This window comes from Mustela putorius, unplaced genomic scaffold, assembly GCF_011764305.1.
Source record: "Mustela putorius furo isolate JIRA1106 unplaced genomic scaffold, ASM1176430v1.1 tig00003875_pilon_pilon_pilon, whole genome shotgun sequence".
In the NCBI taxonomy this organism is placed as follows: Eukaryota; Metazoa; Chordata; class Mammalia; order Carnivora; family Mustelidae; genus Mustela; species Mustela putorius.
In genome coordinates this window covers 10,000,001-10,020,454 of record NW_025422026.1, presented here as the reverse complement: position 1 = coordinate 10,020,454, position 20,454 = coordinate 10,000,001, and the positions used below count along the sequence as shown (strand labels likewise).

Sequence of the window (20,454 nt, the reverse complement as noted above, 5' to 3'; positions counted from 1 at the left end):
CAGTGAAATGAGAATACGAATCACGTGGCATTTTATGAGGAGCTTTAAAAATGTACAGGTCTGGGGCTCCTGGATGGCTCAGTCGGTTAAGCATCTGCCTTTGGCTCAGGTCATGATCTTGGGGTCCTGGGATGGAGACCCACCTAAGGCTCCCTACTCAGCAGGGAGTCTGCTTCTCCCTCTTCCTTTGTCCCCACTCTGGCTTGTACATGCACTTTCTCTAATAAGTAAATAAAATCTTGTTTAAAAAAAGCAGGCCCCTCAGCTCCTCCTAGTAGGCTTGGAAGCAATAGATTTGTGAGGGACTGAGAATCTTCATTTTAAAAACTTTCCCGGGGCACCTGGGTGGCTCAGTGGGTTAAGCCTCTGCCTTCAGCTCAGATCATGGTCTCAGTGTCCTGGGATCAAGCCCTGCATCAGGCTCACTGCTCAGTGGGGAGCCTGCTCCCCCCCCCCCGCCCCGCCTGCCGCTCTGCCTACTTGTGATTTTTGTCAAATAAATAAATAAAATCTTTAAAAAAAAAAAAAAAACTTCTCCAACAAAGATTTGGAACAATAAGCACTTTCATTCACACGGAGGGTAGAATACTATTGGTGAAGCCTCTTTGGAGAACACTTTTGCAAAATTTTGAGTGCGTAATGGCATTGATCTAGAAATACCACCTCTAAGAACTGAGTGTATCTATACTTGCTCATGCATTCAAAGAAATACACTCACAGATGCTCGATGCAACATTTCTTATAATAGAATTGATCACTAGGCAGATGATGGGTGGGTAGATAGACAGACAGGGAGATGCCCACACGGTGAACTGCCATGTGGCTGTTACAGTTTTTAGGTAAATGCCTTAATATGGAACAATCTTCAAGGTATATTGTTAACTGAAAAAAATAAAATGCAAGCTGTGCCCATTCATGTAAAAAAGTATATGTACCATATGCCTCCAAATGAATAGAATATACCCAAGAGTTACACAGGAAACTGGTAGAAGTGTGGCCCTGGGAAAGTTCAATTTCCTTTTATACCAAGCATACATAGTACTTTTCACTGAAAAACAAAAGGAGGATGGAAGCACCTAGTGACTATGAGGTGCAGGCACATTTGGGAGCCACTGGTCTGCTCCAACTCCGACATGAACGTAATAGGAAAAAACAATATTACATTCAAAACCATATACTGACCTACATTAACATCATCCTCGGCGGGACCTTTCCCAAGCTTGGCCAAACTTTTAAGCTAGAAGCCTTGGATCTGTTTCCATTTGTGAAGAATTACAACTCATTCATTTGTCTATTCATTTATGTATATACTCAGTCTTCAGCAAAACTTAGGTATACGGTATTAGGGGCTATGCATACAAAGAGGAAAGACATGGTCCCTGCCCTTAAATCTAATTGCGGGGGGAGGGGGCGGTGGGCAACAAGCCAATAGACAATAATTCAGTGGGAGTCACCTTGATAGAGGCCATACAGGTTGCTAAGGGTCATTGTCCTCTTCAGAGCCACCACATGATTCAGCCCATGACCACAGATGGTGACCAGATCTCCTTTCCCTTCATGCTATACTGCATTCTGCTAATGACCCTACTCTAGAGTCACCTGTCATGAGCTTCTGCAAAAAGACACCCCCACCCAGTAAGAACATCTGATCAAGTGCTTCTCAAAGAGAAGTCCCAAGAGCACTTGCATCAGAATAAAACCAAAGGTTGTTATGAAAGATGCAGTTTCCTATATTCCTAGACCCCTTGAACCAGAACCACCAGAGGCAGATGCCAGATTATTTCAAAAATGTGAGGGCCATTGGTCTAGAGAAGCCAAATTATTTTACAGAATTTTTCGTAGGGTCAGATTTGCTACAGACTTATAAACGGGGCCTCCAAAGGCACTCTTCAGATTTCCATGGATATTGCTAAGACTTGTGCTACAGGAAGATGCCTTTGATTTCAAAATTAATGTAATTTGTATGCTGGATATGTTTACTCAGGAAAGCTATTCCTGGAGGCTGTCTCGGGTTTTGCCTTTTTAAATATATCCTTCTCTTTAATATAGCAAAAGGTTGCTGATGTGGCCCTCAGATATATTTTAATGTTCTGCCACGGGTAGGTGAGGGAGCAGAGCCATAAATCATAAAGGACCTGACGTAAGCAGACCTTAAAATGTATCTCCAAGTGAGTTATAAAAAGCCAAAGTTATAAAGAAAGAGATAAAAGGAGAAAGGACCAAGGCATATTTTATGAATCTTTATATAAACCATCTCCTATCTCTAATTTATATACTGAACTGGTCTGAGCTTCTTCATTCAGGAGAGTTCAAAGTCTGCAAGAAAAGTTAGAGTAAGTGTCTTACAGAACTTGGCCTGTAAGAAAACAGGAGCCATTGGCAATGCAGAATCTATGGCAGGATTATTACACACACACTTTATGTCAGTTACCCTTAGTCCCAATGGTTAGTCCACCGAATGGTAAACTAAAACAAATTTTATCTGTTTGGTCACTGTGTTTTACTTGATGGCAACCTCAAGAAGCTCGGTCTAATGAAAGATAAATAAGAAAACTGATCATTAAAATTTAGTGTGATAATCATCAAGATGGAGGTATGTTCTAAGATCACTTGAAAGGGGGCACTTGTGATCCAGTTGGGACAAGCATGAAGTGATCTATCCTGAAGGACCAGTAGAAGCTTTCCAAGCAAAGACATAGAGGAAGTGCAGTCCAGGCAGAGGGAACAGCACGTGTAAAGACATGGAGGTGTATTACCTACACCCTTTAATTGCCTTTTTTGAAAACTAGAGAGCTTTCTTTCAGATAAATTAAATCACCTGTTGGGCAGAAAATAAACAAAGGGTACAGTTCTCCAAAGCTTCCATACATATATCCTACTATCATAAGCCTTCCAGCTACAGTAAAATGAAACATAATGGTTTGGAGGAGAGCTGGAATTCTAATCGCTTCTCAGACTTTGGCTAAGATCAAGTGAAGAACTGGAATTCTCGTCTCTCACACATTATCTCGTGTCTGGTCCTAGCCCGAGGTAAAGCAGAGCATAAAGAAGAGGATCGTTTGCTTCAGAAAATATATGCTTGAACCTAATTTCCTTAAAGAGAGGAGAAAAGTGAATGTTCCATGCAACTTGTAAAATTCTCCAGTTTCGTCATTAGGACTCTCCCCCACCTCTGGTACCGCTCTTCGTAAACCGATGAGTGGAGTCCGACTTTCAGAGATCTCAGGTAGCTCTTTCCTCCTCTCTAGGTTGGCATTTAAAAATCTTGAAAGTAGGGGTATTGGTTTTTCTAGCTCTATATGGTTCTATAAGTGAGGCATGCCTTAACTGTGTTGCCTGAAAAGAAATAAAATAGTGGATCTAGGATATGGCCATCTTTCCTCTCCAAATGATGAAAAAAAAATTAATTTATTTGACAGACAAAGATCACAAGGAGGCTGAGAGGCAGGCGGGGGTGGAGGAGAAGCAGGCTCCCTGCTGAGCAGAGAGCCTGACGCGGGGCTCGATCCCAGGACCCTGGGATCATGACCTGAGCGGAAGGCAGGGGCTTTAACCCACTGAGCCACCCAGGCACCCCTCCAAATGATGAAAAATTTTATTTCAAGAAGAATAAGAAGTATTCATGGACATATTGGTACCAATGTCAATCTAACAGACTCTCTAAGAACATACACGCTCATGCCTCAGTGAATCTGCCAGTAAGCCCGACCTTGTTCCTTCCTTTTCTTTTACACTCCAAGCTACCCAAGTGCTGAAATCACAAGAGCGCATCCAGTCTGTCTTACAAAGATCCCAGCCCATGTACAGCCTTTGGGAATAAAATCTTAAGCAGAATTATAAAAATAGAATCGAGGATAAGAGAGATATAATAAAGAGAAAAGCAATTATTAATTTACAAGAGGAAAAAATAGAACAACTTCATATACAAATATGGTTGTCAGCATCCTAGAGGAGCCATTAATTTAAAGATGCTAAAATCCTTCCTTCAACTGGTAAGTGGATAAAATGCATTACTACATTTATACCCTGGAAGAGTATTCTGCCATAAAGCAAACTGTTAAATGTGCAAAAACATGGATAGATCTAAGTACATAATGCTAAGTGGAAAAACTGGGATTAAAAAGCGTCATAGTACAGGGTACTATTTATGCCACAGGGAGAAGAGTATTGGTTGCCAGGGACAGGGGGTGGAGTAAGGACTGACCACAAAGTGACGTGAGGAAATCTGGGGAGTAATGGTATCCGGATTTTGGTGGCTACCTGACTGTATGCCCTTGGCAACCTCAAAGAACTATACTATTAAAAGAGTGAATTTTATTATATAAAAGTCATAAATTATACTCCAATCAAAAGGAAGTCCCAACAAATTTCTAAGTAATAATAGCTATGCCCCCCCCCAAAAAGTTCAAACACTGACTAGATTGGCTCAACACTCACACACCCTGTAAGCGCTTCCCAAAAGAGATGTACCCATTCTTAAAAAGGTCTTCACTATCCTACATATCTCACTTTCAACCAAAAATTATAAGACACACAAAGAAGCAAGAGTGAAACAATATTATTTCAAAGTAATATTTTAAAAAACAGAAGTAGAAGGGCACCTGGGTGTCTCAGTCATTAAGCATTTGCCTTCAGCTCAGCTCATGATCCCAGGGTCCCGGGATCGAGCCTCACATCGGCTCCCAGGTCGCCGGGCAGTCTGCTTCTCCCTGTACCACTCCCCCTGCTTGAGTTCCCTCTCTCTCTGTGTCTCGCTCAAATAAATAAATAAAACCTTAAAAAAAAAAAAAAAGAAATCCAGGTGGAGTATGGACTTTCCTGATATGTCCTGATATTGGTTTAGTATGTAATCAATGTGCCTTCATCATATAAGATGTTATAATAGAAGAAACAAGGTGCAGGCTATACCAGAAGCTCTCTGCACAATCTTTGCAATTTTTCTGTGAAACTAAAACTGTTCCAAAATTAAAAGTTTATTTTAATTAAAAAAAAGAAAACACGGGAAATTTTCAAGCATTATCATGGACACTTATCTTTTACAAAGAAGTTTAAAGAACTCATGTACTACAGACTGAATGTTCGTGTCCCCCTCAAAATCCGTTAGGTTGTAACCTAATCCTCAGTGTGATCGTATTAGGAAGTAGGGCCATTGGGAGGAGTTAGGTCATAAAGGTCATGCATGGGATTAATGCCCTTATAAAAGGGGCCCCAGAAAGCTCCTTCCTGCATTTCTCCATGTGAGCACAGAGCAAAAGATGGCCGTCTATGAATCAGGAAGCGTTTTCCTCACCAGATCTGGAATCTACCTGTGCCTTGATCTTGGACTTCCAGCCTCTAGAACCAGGAGAAATAAATTTCTCTCAGTCTGGGGTATTTTGTTGTTACAGCCCAAACAGATGAAGATATTATGCAAATTAAGGTGAAAATGATTATCTAATAAATAAGATAAACAAAGCCTGTGAACAGGTCCAGAAGAAGAAACCTGAAGGGCCAAGAAACACAGGAGGAGATGCTCAGTCTCACTGGGACCGGGGAAATACAAGTTAAAGGACAAAGAGATACCATGTCACTCTCCTCCCTCTCACAGACTAAGAATGGGCCCCATTGTGGAGAGCCAGGCCCACTCATCCTGCCCAGTGGGAAGCATAGTTAGTACAAGGCTCGTGGAGACCACTGTGGCACAGAAGCTGAAGACGCTCGTATCCGTCCATCCAGCAATTCCACCTCTAGGTTTCAGACTAGACAAACTGCCCCATAAAAATACTTATTGCAGTATTATGTGTAACAGCCAAAAATTGTCAATGACCTCAATGTCCATCAAAAGAACAGACAAACACATTAGGGAACACTCACGTAATGACGTTTAAATTAATCAAATTAAATTACGTAGCTATGATAACCAATGCAAAGAGTCTTCAAAACCTTAATTTTAGGAGCACCTGGGTGACTCAGTCAGTTAAGTAACTGCCTTCAGCTCAGGTCATGATCCTGGGGTCCTGGAATCGAGCCCCTCGTCAGACTCCCTGATCAGTGGGGAGCAGTGGTGTCTGCCCCCGCCGCCCTCATGCTCTCCCTCGCTCTCACTCTCTCTCAAATAAGTAAATAAATATATATATTTTTAAAAACCCTACTTTTTAAAAAGATTTTATTTATTTATTTGATACAGAGAGAGAGAGAGATCACAAGCAGGCAGAGAGAGGGGGAAGCAGGCTCCCCACTGAGCAGAGAGCCCGATGCGGGGCTCGATCCCAGGATCCTGAGATCATGACCTGAGCCAAAGCCAGAGGCTTAACCCACTGAGCTATCCATGCACCCCCCCAAACCCCTAATTCTATACAAAAAAACAAGTTGCAAAATCTATAGTATAATATACATTTCCATATATAACATAGTATGATATTTACCTAAACTCCAAACCATGTAAAAAGTACTGGACAATGTTTGTCAACATAGACACACGGGAAAAGTATAAAAACATCCAACAGTGTAAAACACCAGGTTTATTAACAATGGTGGTCATTATGCTTTGGGAGGGAGAGGAATCCCATCGAGGCTCACCGAGCGAGTAATGTTTAATCTATTTTAAAATCGGAGGTAAATATAGCGCAGCTTATGATTTTATAAAGCCAGCTGCTCTGAAGCACGCTGTTTCCATTATTCTCTGTTCTCTGCGTATTTGATGTACTTCACAGTGGAATAAAAAAAGAGAGAGAGAGAGAAGAAAGGAGACAAAACAATGTTTATTTGCAGAGGATGAGATCGTACACAGTAACCAAGGGGGAACTGTTGGGACTAACGAAATAGCTTAGATACCGAATAAACATCCCCCAATGAATAGGATTTCTATCTATTTGCAATAACCTGAGTAAATGTTTGATGGGGAGAAAGCAAGCCAATTTTCAGCAGCCAGAGAGGTTATAAAATATCCCGGAAGAGTCTCCACAAAGATCTTTGCAGGGCCTAGATTAAATGAGAGATTTGATCAACTCTGAAGCATAAGGCATGTTATTTACCAAGATGACGGCTTTCCGGTGTGGAACAGGAGACTTATGCAAGTCAGAGCTGCTCCACGAGTCTCTGACCCGTCGAGGCTTGAAATCCAGCCCCTCAAGCTACTTCCCCAGGCCTGGACGCCGGAAGGTGCATTTACACATTTCCCACCCATGGTGGCTTCATGGGACTTCACTGCCCTGAAACAGACCCACGGGAGGTGAAAAAAGTTCTTATTTCTGCCTCGCTGAAAGGAGCTTTGAACAGTGTGGGTGACGCCTCAGTGTGACGCATGAAAGCAACCTTCTCTTTTCTGCTAAATCACCCTCATTTCAGGGTTCAATCCCCTGACCTTCCAAGAGAACTCGTGAGGCAGGTCCTATTTCTTCCCCCTGATTGTCTTGTATCATACTCTTCCCCTGCCCTAACCCTTACAGAAGTTAGCCTTGCCAAGCAGAAATGTCTCCCCAAGCAGAGAGGGTAATGAACTAATGAGTTTACACATGCTCTCAGACAAAACAACAACAACTATCCTGCGTTCGGTTAACAGTATGAGAAGCCTGGCCTGACATTTTGGCTCAGCATTTAGAATATGAACTTTTTCTCTTGTCTTTCTTGCATTTTCCAAAAACTTACGAGTTCTCAGAGCCACCTGGTCCCATCGGATGCACCAGGAGGGCTGCGGATGTTGCCTGGGGAAGAGGCCCAAATGAATCTGTGTACTTTCATTTCTTCTCGGGGCCAAAGGGACTGTCTTACAGCAGGATGTTCAGGCTTCAACAGGTTCTCCTCTATTCACGAACCCTGTGGGAGAAGTCTGAAACCCTACCTACACCAAAGTCATTGTCCCCTGTGTGCTACAGCCAATAAGGTAAATTATATTTAAATTTAAATTCTATTTAAATTTTAAATTAGCAAAGTGTGGATAACATCAGAGGAGGAATACAGAGCACATCTGGAGACATGGGCCACCCCAGCTGAAGTGAACTCTCCAAAGAGGGTTAGGATTTTCGAAGACGAGGTGCTTTCTAGTCTATAACCAGCAGGTGGCAGCATGATGCAAGAAAAGAAATTCAGGTTCCTTCATTCCTTAGCTAAGTTTCAAGGTTGCTAATCTTCCAAGGAGAAAAACAACCTTTTATTCAATTTGCTGAGGGTTAAGTGATGGGTCTCACATGATAGTGGTTGCACTTTTAAGACCCATTAGTTAAAAAAAACAGTGAGAGGCACCTGGGTGGCTCAGTCTGTTAAGCATCTGATTCTTTTTTTTTTTTTAAGATTTTATTTATTTATTATTTGACAGAGATCACAAGTAGGCAGAGAGGCAGGCAGAGAGAGAGAGAGGAGGAGGCAGGCTCCCCACTGAGCAGAGAACCTGATGCGGGGCTCGATTCCAGGACCCTGAGATCATGACCTGAGCCGAAGGCAGAGACTTTAACCCACTGAGCCACCCAGGCGTCCCAGCATCTGATTCTTGATTTTGGCTCAGCTCCTGACCTCAGGGTTGTGAGATCAAGCCCCAGGTCCGGCTCCACGCTGGGCATGGAGTCTGCTTAAGATTCTCTCTCTGCCCCTTCCCTGCTCTCTCCCTCTCTCCAAAACAAAACAAAGAAACCATATAAATGACAAGTTAAAATTAACTCACTGCAACTTCTGAAGGAATTTATATTTGAATAATTACACAAAAACAACCACATGCTCTTGAAATACAGAAACATGGCAGCATATCTGTGTGTACAGAATATTCACATCCACTCTCAGATAAGCCTTGGCATGTCTGTGCATTCCCAGACCCTTGGCAATAACTGTATGGTCCCAGGGGTTGGGGGGAGGTCCTGGGTCCCCAGGAGACCACTATTTTCAAGACTACTTGCTTCCTCCTCACTCCTGCCCAAGAAGCTTGATGAAAGCTTCCAGAGGTTGAGAAAGGTTAAAAGAACAGAGTGGATCAGAAGTTCCCATGTTTTATATAGCTAAATCTAAGAACTACAAAACCAGCCTGCTGCAAACCATAAGGGTGCTGGCATTGTAATGAACTTTTTAAATTCTTTTTTAAGAGATTTTATTTATTTATTAGAGAGAGAGAGCATGAGCAGGGGTGAAGGATGGAGAGAGAGGAAGAAGCAGACTTCCGGCCGAGCAGGGAGCCTGAGGAGCCATGATCCCAGGATGCTGGGATCATGACCTGAGCTGAAGGCAGATGCTTAACCAACTGAGCCACCCCGGCGCCCCATGATGAACTTCTGAATGCAGAAGACACCATGTACCACAGGGCCTCTGAGGGAAGGGACAGTTTTCAGTGAGACAATATCTAGTTGTTAAAAGTATGGGATTGGGGTCTGAATGCCTGTGTTTTGGAGAGACTTTTTTTTTCTTCTTTTTTAAATATTATTTATTTATTTGACAGACATCTCTGTCAAGTAGGCAGAGAGGCAGGCAGAGGGGGGCACGGGGGAGGCAGACTCCCTGCTAAGCAGAGAGCCTGATGCGGGACTCCATCCCAGGACCCTTGGATCATGACCTGAGCCGAAGGCAGAGACTTTAACCCACTGAGCCACCCAGGCACCCCAGGAGAGACATTTCTATTTACATTAGCTGTGTGACTTGGGCAAATTACTCAGCCTCTCTGAACTTCTATCTCTCTCCCTGTATAACAGGAAAACATATGTCTTACCTCCCGGAGGCCTCCTTCATTTTTGTGAGGATTAAATGACATAGTCTATGAGGGTGCTTAAAGCAGCCACTCACACCTAAAAATGCTTTATAATGTTGGCTGCCATGGTTATGATTATGAGCCTCATGATCAATGTCATTCTATGATCCTTATTACTAATACCGCAAAAGAGTATCAACAAACACTGGAAACTTCATAAATGAGGTCTCTTTTACTGAATTCATGTCTGCAGAGAATGGTGTCATTTCATGGGTGACATCTGGCCATCCATAATGTCCCTTCATTTTCAACATTTCCAGAGTGTTCTTTGGGCAACATTTCTTCATTGGCAATGTCGACACAAGCTCTCCCCACTTAAACAGAAGATCCTTTGAGAGTGAGAAATCCCAGGGTAACTGCCACCCACCCCTGCTAGCTCGAGCTGCCATCCGTGGAGTGGCCACTCTCAGTAGAGTTTGGTGACCAAAGTCTCTGCGCAGAGGCTATGTATGTGTATGTGCGGGCGTGTGATTGTGTAGATGTTTGTGACTGGGTTTTGCATTAAAAAAAATATATCATCTGAAAGCCCCAATTCCTTGTCCACTCATGCTTGTCCTAACCTTCCTCTCCAAAGATCTCATATTTGTAGAAATGATATTCCCTTTTCCTCTCACACTTTCTCATCCTAAATAACAATGAGCGTTTGCTCGGGTATGGTCTGTGCGAGCGATATGGACTAGCCTGCAAGAGACATCTGCTACCATCTCGGACTTCACCCAGACATAGGCTCCTTTCCTAATGTGGCTGACAGTCACGGGCCGGGCCACTTCGCTACGAACATGAAGGTAAGCACAGGGGTTATGGAGGACCATGCACTCCAGGGGAGAATTCACGGTGTTGATTCTTATAAAGAGGTGGTACATCTGGGGTAGTTTGTATCACTGACGCTGAACTGTCTGGACCGTGGTATTTCTGATGTCCCCATGCAGCTGACTTGATGAACATGCTAAGTAAGTACAATCAAGAAGGGAAACGGGAATAGATGTTCAGCTTAGTGAATAATGTGGCCTGGGGTCAACTTTAATTGACTGTGTTCTGACCCACAGGCGGGGGCAGGGCGGTCCTGTAGAGCACAGCCTCAAAGAGGCATTCTTAAAGCCCAGTGCAGGGACTGACTGTCCATCTCATCGGCCCTAGGAATAGGAAAAGAAGCAAAAGGGATTGAGGAGGCAGCCCCACAAAGATGTGGGCAGGACTCTTCCAATACACCACTCATTTTTCCCCTACGGAACAGCACTCTTGATGGCAATGGGCCATGCTGACCAACCCTTGGAGATAATATTAGGTCAAAGAGTAACATAAAGTATTGTCATATTATCCTCTGGATTTGCTTCTAGAGAAGCTTCCTAAGATCACAGAAAAAGCTCAAAAACCAGGTAGTAGATTGGTATGGGGTTCTTGACCCTCTGGGCCCTCTTTCTAGGCAGGCAGCAGTAGGAGGCCACAGTCCTGTGCACATCTCCATGAAAGGTGTGAGGCCTCAGGAAAATTGGTTTGATTGCCTCTCCTCAGTCAAATGTCTCTATCCTTGGATGAATAAGTTCTAGTCAGATGACTAAGGATGCCTGGAGGCCACTAGGCCTCATTGTGTCTCTGAGGTACTCCAAGAACCTTGGAGATCATTCACCTGCCATATTGAATTCTCTTTCTAGTAGCTTCTCTCCCAAGAGCAATCCTCACAGACCACCATCTCGATCTGGGGAAAGCTCATGGTCTCTCACTTACTTGTCATTCACAAGTTTCCCACGTTGGTGAATCTGATTCTCCATCGTGAAGTTGATGGAGGCACCATACACGTGCTCACCAAGAAACACCTTCATTTTGGACTTGTAGGCTTCATCTTGAAAATACCGGATCATATCAGGGAACCAAACTGTCAGTCCGTAGTAGCTGTAAAAAGAAGACAGAATATTCAAGCCGCGATAGGCAATTCTTTCGTGATCAGAGTCTGCATCCCTAACGTGACGTAAATCAAGCTCATTTAAAATGTACGAATACGGTTCTTTATTAGAAATTAAGACAATTACTATGTGCCATCCTATCACTCCTCATATGAACAGATCTAAGGGACAAAATCATGACCATCTCCATAGACTCTGAAAAGGAATTTGATTTAAAAAAAAATTCATTCCTGATTTAAAAAGAAAAAAACCCAATAGATTAGGAATTGGTGGGCACGTCCTTAACATGTAAGAAAATACAGACCTCACTTCATGTGGAGAGTAGGGGCATCTTCACTCATGTCAGGGACAAGACCCAGACATGTATTATCAAGACTACTCTTTACCACCACATCGTAGGGCTTAATTAACTCAGACTGGAGAAAGAGATACAAAATTGCAAGGATACAAAATTGCAAAGCAAGAAGCAAAACTACATCCACCTGTAGATGATCTGACTTTATACCTGCCGAACTCAGGATCATCAACTCAAAAAACTGACCACGGGGGCGCCTGGTGGCTCAGTGGGTTAAAGCGTCTGCTTTCGGCTCGGGTCATGAGATCGAGCCCCGTGTCAGGCTCTCTGCTCAGCAGGGAGCCTGCTTCCCTTCGTCTCTCTCTTCCTGCCTCTCTGCATACTTGTGATCCCTCTCTCTGTCAAATAAATAAATAAAATCTTTAAAAAGAAAAAAACTGGCCACTAAACATTTAAAAAAGATGCTCTGTAACAAATAGCATGGAGGACAAGGGGAGATGGAGAGGAGAAGGGAGTTGAGGGAAATTGGAAGGGGAGGTGAACCATGAGAGACTATGGACTCTGAAAAATAATCTGAGGGGTTCAAAGGGGTGGGGGTGGGAGGTTGGGGGAACCAGGTGGTGGGTATTAGAGAGGGCATGGATTGCATGGAGCACTGGGTGTGGTGCAAAAACAATGAATACTGTTACGCTGAAAATAAATGAATAAATAAATAAGTGACTGAGGGAAAAAAATTAAAAAATAAAAAAATAAAAAAGATGCTCCGTCTCACTCATTATAGGAAAAATGCAAATTAAAGCCACACCATTATCATTCTGAACTACTCAGTTGTGGGTGAACAGATGCTCTCATACACTGCAGGAAAAATTGTACAATACCACATGGAGGAGAGGGTATTGTCAAAAAAAAAAAAAATCACTGTTGGATTTACCCCCTTTGACTCCATAATCTCATTTCTAGAAACCTATTCCATCGATGAGCCCCCTCAAGTACAAAGTTGGTTACAAACACAATTATTCATTGTTCAAAATGTATTGTTGAAAATAGAACTCTGAGGACTTCCCAAGAGTCTAGCAATAAGGCTCTGTTTGAAGACAGTGTGGTGCTACACTACGGAAAGCAATGTACATGTATTTCTCGGTTGTTTCAACATTTAAAATGCATTATCTTGTCAACAAAAGTAAATCAGCTATAAGTAAGTATGAATAAGACATATTTTAGAACTCTCAGTGAATTGAATCCTCGTGTCCACCATCTTTGGCTTCTGAAATGTTCCCTCCTCACTTTGAATAAGTGGGCGGGGGGTCTCTAGCTTCCTCTTCACTTTACCCATTTGGGTTGCCATGAATAGGTACTGAGAAACAGTACCTATTCATGGGCAGGAGGTCCATGTCTCCCCATGTTCCTCCATGAGTCAAAGAGGTCATTAGACCCCATTTTGTTTCCTTTGGGCACAGGTGTTGGTGAACCAAGCAAGTTCACAGATGAAAGTTTTAAATCTCATTGACAGTTCCTCATTGATAGTAGCAATTAATTGAGTACTTACTTAGTGCCAGAAATTAATGCAAGCATTTCCTTTATACAGTAGTCTCATAACGCTTTCAGTGGCTTAAGTGGCATAAAGAGGGTCATGATATTTGGAGGTGCATGAAATGACTCTTCTACCACTTAAGAAAAGAGCCAGCTAATCACCATTCCCATCACACTCTATCTTCATTATCGTAAGGCATAGTGCCACAGAGTCTCACTGTTTTATCCCATAGCCACAATGCCACTGACAGCTGCCCTCTCAGTATTGGTTCTCTACTCATTCCTTGGAAACTAGATTTTGTTTGGGTATCAACTCTCAGGAAAGCTAACAATATCTTTAGCCCACACACAAACCCTGATTAGTCTGCAATCACTGGGAAGCCCATCTCCTTCACCAGGTAATTTGGCACTAGGGGTGTGACACACATCTGGGTAATAGAGAGAAAGGCTGCAGGGTTTGTGCGGGGGAGCTCCTGAGAAAGTCTTCCTTGCTGCTACAAGAAGCAGCTCAGAGAGAGGCAGCCTCTTCCTCCTCGGGACATTTTCCCACATTGACAGGATGCCAAGAAGTGCACAGGCATCTAGGAGCCACCAGGAGATGGAGCCTGGGGCTGAAACCCCTCGTAAAGATTGCCTCTCTATGGGATTCTTATTACAAAGGACAAAAAGCCTTCTTGTTGTAGAAGCCATGAGAGTGGGCTGTCTTACTTGCAGCCAAAAGCTTCTAGATTCTAAGAGTTAGAACTAATTGTAATCTTTGCTTTACAAAGGAGGTGCTGGAGGCTTAGGGAAGTTAAAGAGTTTATGATAGAATTTACCTTAAAGCCATGGTGAACCAGACCACAGCCAGAATCAGCGTGTTCATCCTGTAGGGCCCCATCACACAGTAGAGGGCATTATCCCAGACCTGTAACCCACACATAGAAGGGTTATTAAATCAAGAGCCTTGTGACTTGAAAGAGCTCATTTCTAGGATTTTCTGATAAATTTTCTAGGATCCCAAGAGAGAATGGACAACATGATCTCTCAGAGAAAGCCAATCTGTTCAAATAACAAAGCCTCTTCTCTTCTTACTGCTTGGCCTCTGCCTCTAACATGACAGTCCTGGAGCATCTTCCCTGGGAACACAATCATACATCATCAAAAGCACAATGAGTTGGGATTTCAAGACACTGGGTAACCTTGAGTAGTGAGCTCTGCTCCTCGCCCATGGGAATGGGTGATATTCTCAACACTTAATAACCATTCAACCATTCATCGGCTGCCTCGGTGCTTTGACAGCTGAGTTGGCTACAGGAGGCCCTTCTCCAGAGAAATGGCCTTGCCCTTCCTGGAGACTTTCTCAAAAGCCACCAACACACCCCAAAGGGCCATCTCCTTCACTCATTCCTTTCTTCCTACAGATTACGTAGAGAGAAGGGTGTTTACTAACAGTAGACATTTCACCAGTGTTCAAAATCTCTGCCTTGGGAAGGAAGAGCAAAGAAAAGAAACTAAGATTTAGGTAAGTCATGGTGACATTGGCTCAAACAACATGGTAGGTGATGAGCAGGCCCAACTGTGTCCCAAACGTTCCATCCAGGGCACTTCCTTCCCCATCACGCCGCCTTGGGTTGATGGGGGGGGGGTGTTCATGGTCTTTATCCTTCATCCACTGAAGTTACAGGGTTCCAGATGTCCTCCCTCTCATCCCCGACATGCTCCCAATCATACCTGCTTGAAAGTGGTGCTGAGCCTGACCAGCCAGCGCTGGTACCAAGTTCCTGTTGAACTTTGGATCTCAATGAATTCATCCATTTGCTTGGGAGTTTTGATATGGGAAACCTGCAAAGCAAAGATGGTCTAGAGAATCGTAACCCTACTCTGTATCAGGCTTTTCAATGTTTAATTAATGTAACTAATTTTATGGCACATATCAAAGGCTACAGGAGACTTGGACGATCCTCTAGTTCTGTGATTCTTAACCAAAGATGTACATGGCCTCTCTTAAAGACTCTTCCTCAGGGAGATATATCCCCCTGTAGACAAGATGAATCCATCTTTTGACTAGTTGATGCTTTTGAGGAATTTATATTCATCAGTGATAATATGCTGAATTACCATGTATATCTGATTTGCCCACAGCAGAGCTGAGCTCACCTTAAAATTCACAAGTCTGTCCTTAATAGGTATTAACAATTAACATCACAGAAGTCTAGAACCCATGCAAGCAATGGTGTGTGTGTTTTAGGGGAGGAGGTTGCTACTTAAGATTTTTTTTTTTTCCTAAAGATTTATATATTTTAGAGAGAGAGTGAGGGAGAAAGAGCATGCACACCAGCAGGGAGGGGGCAGAGAGAGAATCCTCACGCAGACTCCCCGCTGAGCACGGAGCTTGAAGCAGGGCTCCATCCCAGGACCCTGAGATTGTGACCTGAGTTGAAATCAAGAGTCAGCCACTTCACCACTGAGCTACCCAGGTGCCCTGCTACTTTAGATGTTTTAAAAGCACGCCAGAGTAGGAGAAGTCATGTCGTCCTTGCTATCTCTGGCTTTTCTGATGGAAATCAAAGAAATGGGGAGTGAGGCGGCCAGCCAATCGGATGGCTGAAACCTAGGGCTTCGGAGGGGACGAAGACGTTTGCCCCGCTCCTCTAAGCATCTCAGGCTGCGTCTGAAAATTGAACTGACAAACACAGATCAACAGGAGAGAAGCCTACACATTTTATCGGATTTTAACACAGACAAGGGAGGCTTCCAAAGCGAATGAAAGCCTGAAGATGTGACCAGAGCAGAAAACTTTTTTACCTTTGAGGCCATGAAACAATGAGTTTGTGAGGAATTAACATGACACAGGGATGTGGGCTTAGGGTAGTAAATGGTGAAGAAGTAACTAGGAAGAAAGAATTGATGTAACAAGGTTTGCTGCTGCAGCCTTCTTGACCTTCCCCCGATCTCTGGTGATAAGAGCGTCTTCTTTCCTCCTGGTACAGGGGCAGTCACTTCACACAGGAGATCTATGACCTAAGAAGGGTCCGTGGGAAAGGTCAGAGTGATCTCCTCACTTCTGGCACTTTCTCAAACTCCTTCGCTTAAGATATTCAGTATGCCAAGGTGCCGGTACTTCAGGGTAGGGGTCCTGAACCCCAGCGGCATGAAGGTCAAGGTGAGGATCCTAGCCTTTGTGGATCTCCAGGTACAATCAAAAGTGCATTATTTGAGGCTCCTGGGTGGCTCAGTGGGTTAAAGCCTCTGCCTTCGGTTCAGGTCCTGACCCCAGGGTCCTGGGATCGAGCCCCGCATCGGGCTTTCTGCTCAGCAGGGAGCCTGCTTCCCCCACCCCCTCTGTCTGCCTCTCTGCCTACTTGTGACTTCTGTCAAATAAGTAATTAAAATCTTAAAAAAAGAAATGCATGATTTGCTGTGGGGAGCACTCTGGAGCCAAGCAGTTAACCCCATCAGGAAGGAGTTCATTCCTGATTGCTTCTGCTCTCTAACCTGTCAACATTTTCCGGTTGTTTCTTTCTTTTCTTGCCCCTGGCCCAACCAGTCATCCACTTCTACCCAATTAATATGATCGCCAAGTCAGCAGGGAATGCCGAAGCCACAACTGTTCTGATTCTCCTTCACATGAGATGAAAACTACTAAAAGCAGAGGTGAGGACGCACGGCTAGCCTGCAGGGTGGGTAAGAGAGAGTGCCCACCCACGGTTCACATTCCAGCTCTGGGATCTGGAATCTCTGACTTCCTGGGGATCGTGGCCATCCCGGAGGGGAGGGGCTCTCGTGCTCAAGTGAGAGGCTTAGCTTCTGCCTTTGGAAACTGGAGGCTCTATTGATTTCCTTGCCAAGATCTCATTCTTCAAAATCAGGCTGCTTAAGGATAACCCCGTTGTGAGGAGAGAATGTGGGATCACTTCTCTAGAAGGGACTCCCAGTCTGGCAAGCTCACAAGGTTGATTTAGAAGTGGTTGTTCCAGAAGCAAGAGTCAGGGAAGCCACTGGGAATGAGATGCTGCACAGGCCACCAGGGTAAGCCGAAGACCAGAAAGGGGTTAGTCTCCTGGGCAGGCAGGGACAGGCATACAAATGAGGGGTAGAGCCGTCACCCATCAGGACTCTCTCAGCAGAGCTATGGGTTTGCTTGGAATAAATACACTAACAGACCGCTTGACGGGTCAGGGGATGCCGGGGAGGACCAGTGTGTGAGCCTTGCGTGAGCCAAGGAGAATTTGCCATATTCCAGAGGGAGAACAGGGAAAGAGAGGCAGGCGAAAAAGGAGGAGGAAAAGCTCATAAGAGGGAGGATGGGGCAGGGAGGAAGTGTCTCGGATTATCGTGGAGTCTATTAAACTGGCAACTACTTGATATGAGTGAGGTGTGTCTACGTTTCTGTGTATCTGTGCACACGTGTATACCTGTATACATGCGTCTGTCTGTATATATGATATGTGTGTATATGTGTGTTTATGTGTCTTTCTGTCTATATGTATGATGTGTGTATCTGTATGTGTGTTTATGTCTCTGTGTCTGCATGATGTGTGTGTGTCTGGGTGTCTATGTGTATGATGTGTGTGTCTGTGTGCATATGTGTGTATTTATATCTCTGCATGTCTGTGCACATGTGAATGTCTGTATACATGTGTCTGTGTCTCTGTGATGTATGTGTCTATGTGTCAGTGCACACGGGTATGTCTGTATACATATGTCTGTATGTCTGTGTGATGTGTGTGTCTGTGTGTGTGCATTTATGTCTCTATGCGTCTGTATGATATGTGTCTGTGTGTGCATGTGTAGGTCTGTATACATGTGTCTTTTTGTATCTGTGTGTGTATGATATGTGTATGTGTCTGTATGATGTGTGTGTCTGTGTACATGTGTATATCTGTATACATGTGTCTGTATGTGTGTGTCTGCGTGTCTGTGTGTGTTTATGGCTCTATGTGTCTGTATGATGCATGTGTGTACATGTGTAGCTCTGTGTACATGTGTCTGTGTATCTGTATGTATGTGTTTGTATGTTTGAGTTTGCCTCCTTGTGTCTGTATCATATGTGTGTATATATGCATGTGTTCATGTTTCTCTGTCTGTGTGCATGTGTATGTCCATATACATGTGTCTGTGTGCCAGTATGGTGTGTGTGTCTGTGTGTCTTTGCACATGTGTATGTCTGTCTACCTGTTTCTGTGTATGTCTGTATGTGTGTGTGTCTATACACATGTATATGTCTGTATATGTGTGTCTGTGTTTGTATGTATGTTTATGTCTCTATGTGTCTATATGATATGTGTGCATCTATGCGCACGTGTATGTCTCTATACATGTGTATGTGTGTGTGATGTGTGTTTGTGCGTGTGATGTGTGTGTCTGTGTACATGCATGTATCTGTATACATGTGTCTGTGTGTGTCTGTGAGTGTGTGTGTATGCATCTTTGTGTCTGTGTGTATGTTTCACACCACGTTGATGTGACACACAATCCAATCCAGCTGATGTGAATTCAGAGGCTTGAGGCAGAGACAGAAGACCACGCAGACATCTCTCAGGAAGAAGCAGGAGCTTGGAGAGCAGTCTGACGGGACGGTGGGTGGGGCAGGACTGAGCCAAGTGCAGCCAGGTCCTGGGCGGGGGAGCCCCGCTAACATCTGGTGTCCACACCTGCAGTCCAGCTGCAGCCTTATAATCCACCACAGACAGCAGTGGGGAGAGGGGACTGGGGAGAACCATCTACATCCTTAATTAACATCTTTCATCACAACTATTTCTGTTGGTTATGCTTCTCAATAAATGTTTGTGATAAAAGCACTGGTCCCATATTTTAGATATTTTTAGGAGCATGGAATTGAGGGAAGTAGGCCATTGAACAGCAACAAAATTTATTTGCTTGAGTTAATTTAAGAAAAAATATGTCATGTAATTTTAAAGAAGATTTTATGTATTTATTTGACACAGAGAGAGAGCGAGCACAAGCAGAGGGAGCAGCAGAGGGAGGGAGAGGCTGACTCTCCACCTAGCAGGAAGCCCGATGTGGGTCTCAACCCCAGGACCCTCAGATTACAACCTGAGCCAAAGGCAGATGCTTCACTGACTGAGCCACCCAGGCATCCTGTGTCATAATGTTTTTGAATGATAGTTAACATCTATGCAGCCCCTGGTTCAAGGCAGATAACTGAATCCTTACCAGAACCATACTTGTAGATATTATTACCCTTCTGTTCCCAATAGAAAAACTGAGGCAAAGGGAGTACCTGCCCAAGGCCACACCACTAGAAAGTATCAAAACTGGGATTCAGGGGCGCCTGGGTGGCTCAGTGGGTTAAGCCGCTGCCTTCGGCTCAGGTCATGATCTCAGGGTCCTGGGATCGAGCCCCACATCGGGCTCTCTGCTCAGCAGGGAGCCTGCTTCCTCCTCTCTCTCTGCCTGCCTCTCTGCCTGCTTGTGATCTCTGTCTGTCAAATAAATAAATAAAATCTTTAAAAACAAAAAAAAAAACACAACTCAGGGGAAAAAAAAAAAAAAACAAAAAACTGGGATTTAGGCCCAGACTGTCAGGCTCCAGGATGCAGATGCTTAGCTATGTGGTCCTGCCACGTGGTCCTGCCTGAGAACCAGGGCTTCTAAGCAGCAGTGAGCAAGGAGGCGTATGCTGTCCAGAGTCAATGGCAGAGGCCAAAGCTGCAAAAGCAGTGAATCAGAGTAAGAGTCAAGGTTAACCCAGGAGGGCTTCCTAGTGGAAATGGATTTGAAGTCAGCCTGAAGGGAAGTTATCCAAAACAGGCACGCACCGGGGCAGGCATTCCTCCCTGGCGATAGAGCGTGGTCGGGGAGCACAGATCCTAATACCTAATAGGGCATCTTCATGGAAATCACTGCTCACTAGTTTTTCACTATTTAAACTAGGAAGAAACAAAATGCTGGAGGAGAAAAATGGCTATCCTGTTGCCTGTGGCACAGTAGACGGGCACAACCTTATTGAGATGTAATCATGTAATCTGGCAATATAACTCAAAAGCTATACAAATAATAGTGCTTTTCAGCCACTCATT

The 20,454-nt window shown here is 44.0% G+C and overlaps 1 protein-coding gene across 5 annotated transcripts in view; it reads right to left on the bottom strand.

Moving 5' to 3' along the window:
- The window catches only part of SV2B (synaptic vesicle glycoprotein 2B), a 179,211-nt gene that overhangs the window by 13,562 nt on the left and 145,195 nt on the right, over nt 1–20,454 (bottom strand). For all 5 annotated transcript variants that reach the window (XM_045067211.1, XM_045067212.1, XM_045067210.1 and 2 more), the window contains exons 7-9: nt 15,143–15,253; nt 14,248–14,336; nt 11,429–11,593 (exon numbers count right to left, since the gene is read on the bottom strand). In XM_045067211.1, the coding sequence (XP_044923146.1) occupies nt 11,429–11,593; nt 14,248–14,336; nt 15,143–15,253 (365 nt within the window). The remainder of the gene's footprint in view (nt 1–11,428; nt 11,594–14,247; nt 14,337–15,142; nt 15,254–20,454) is intronic.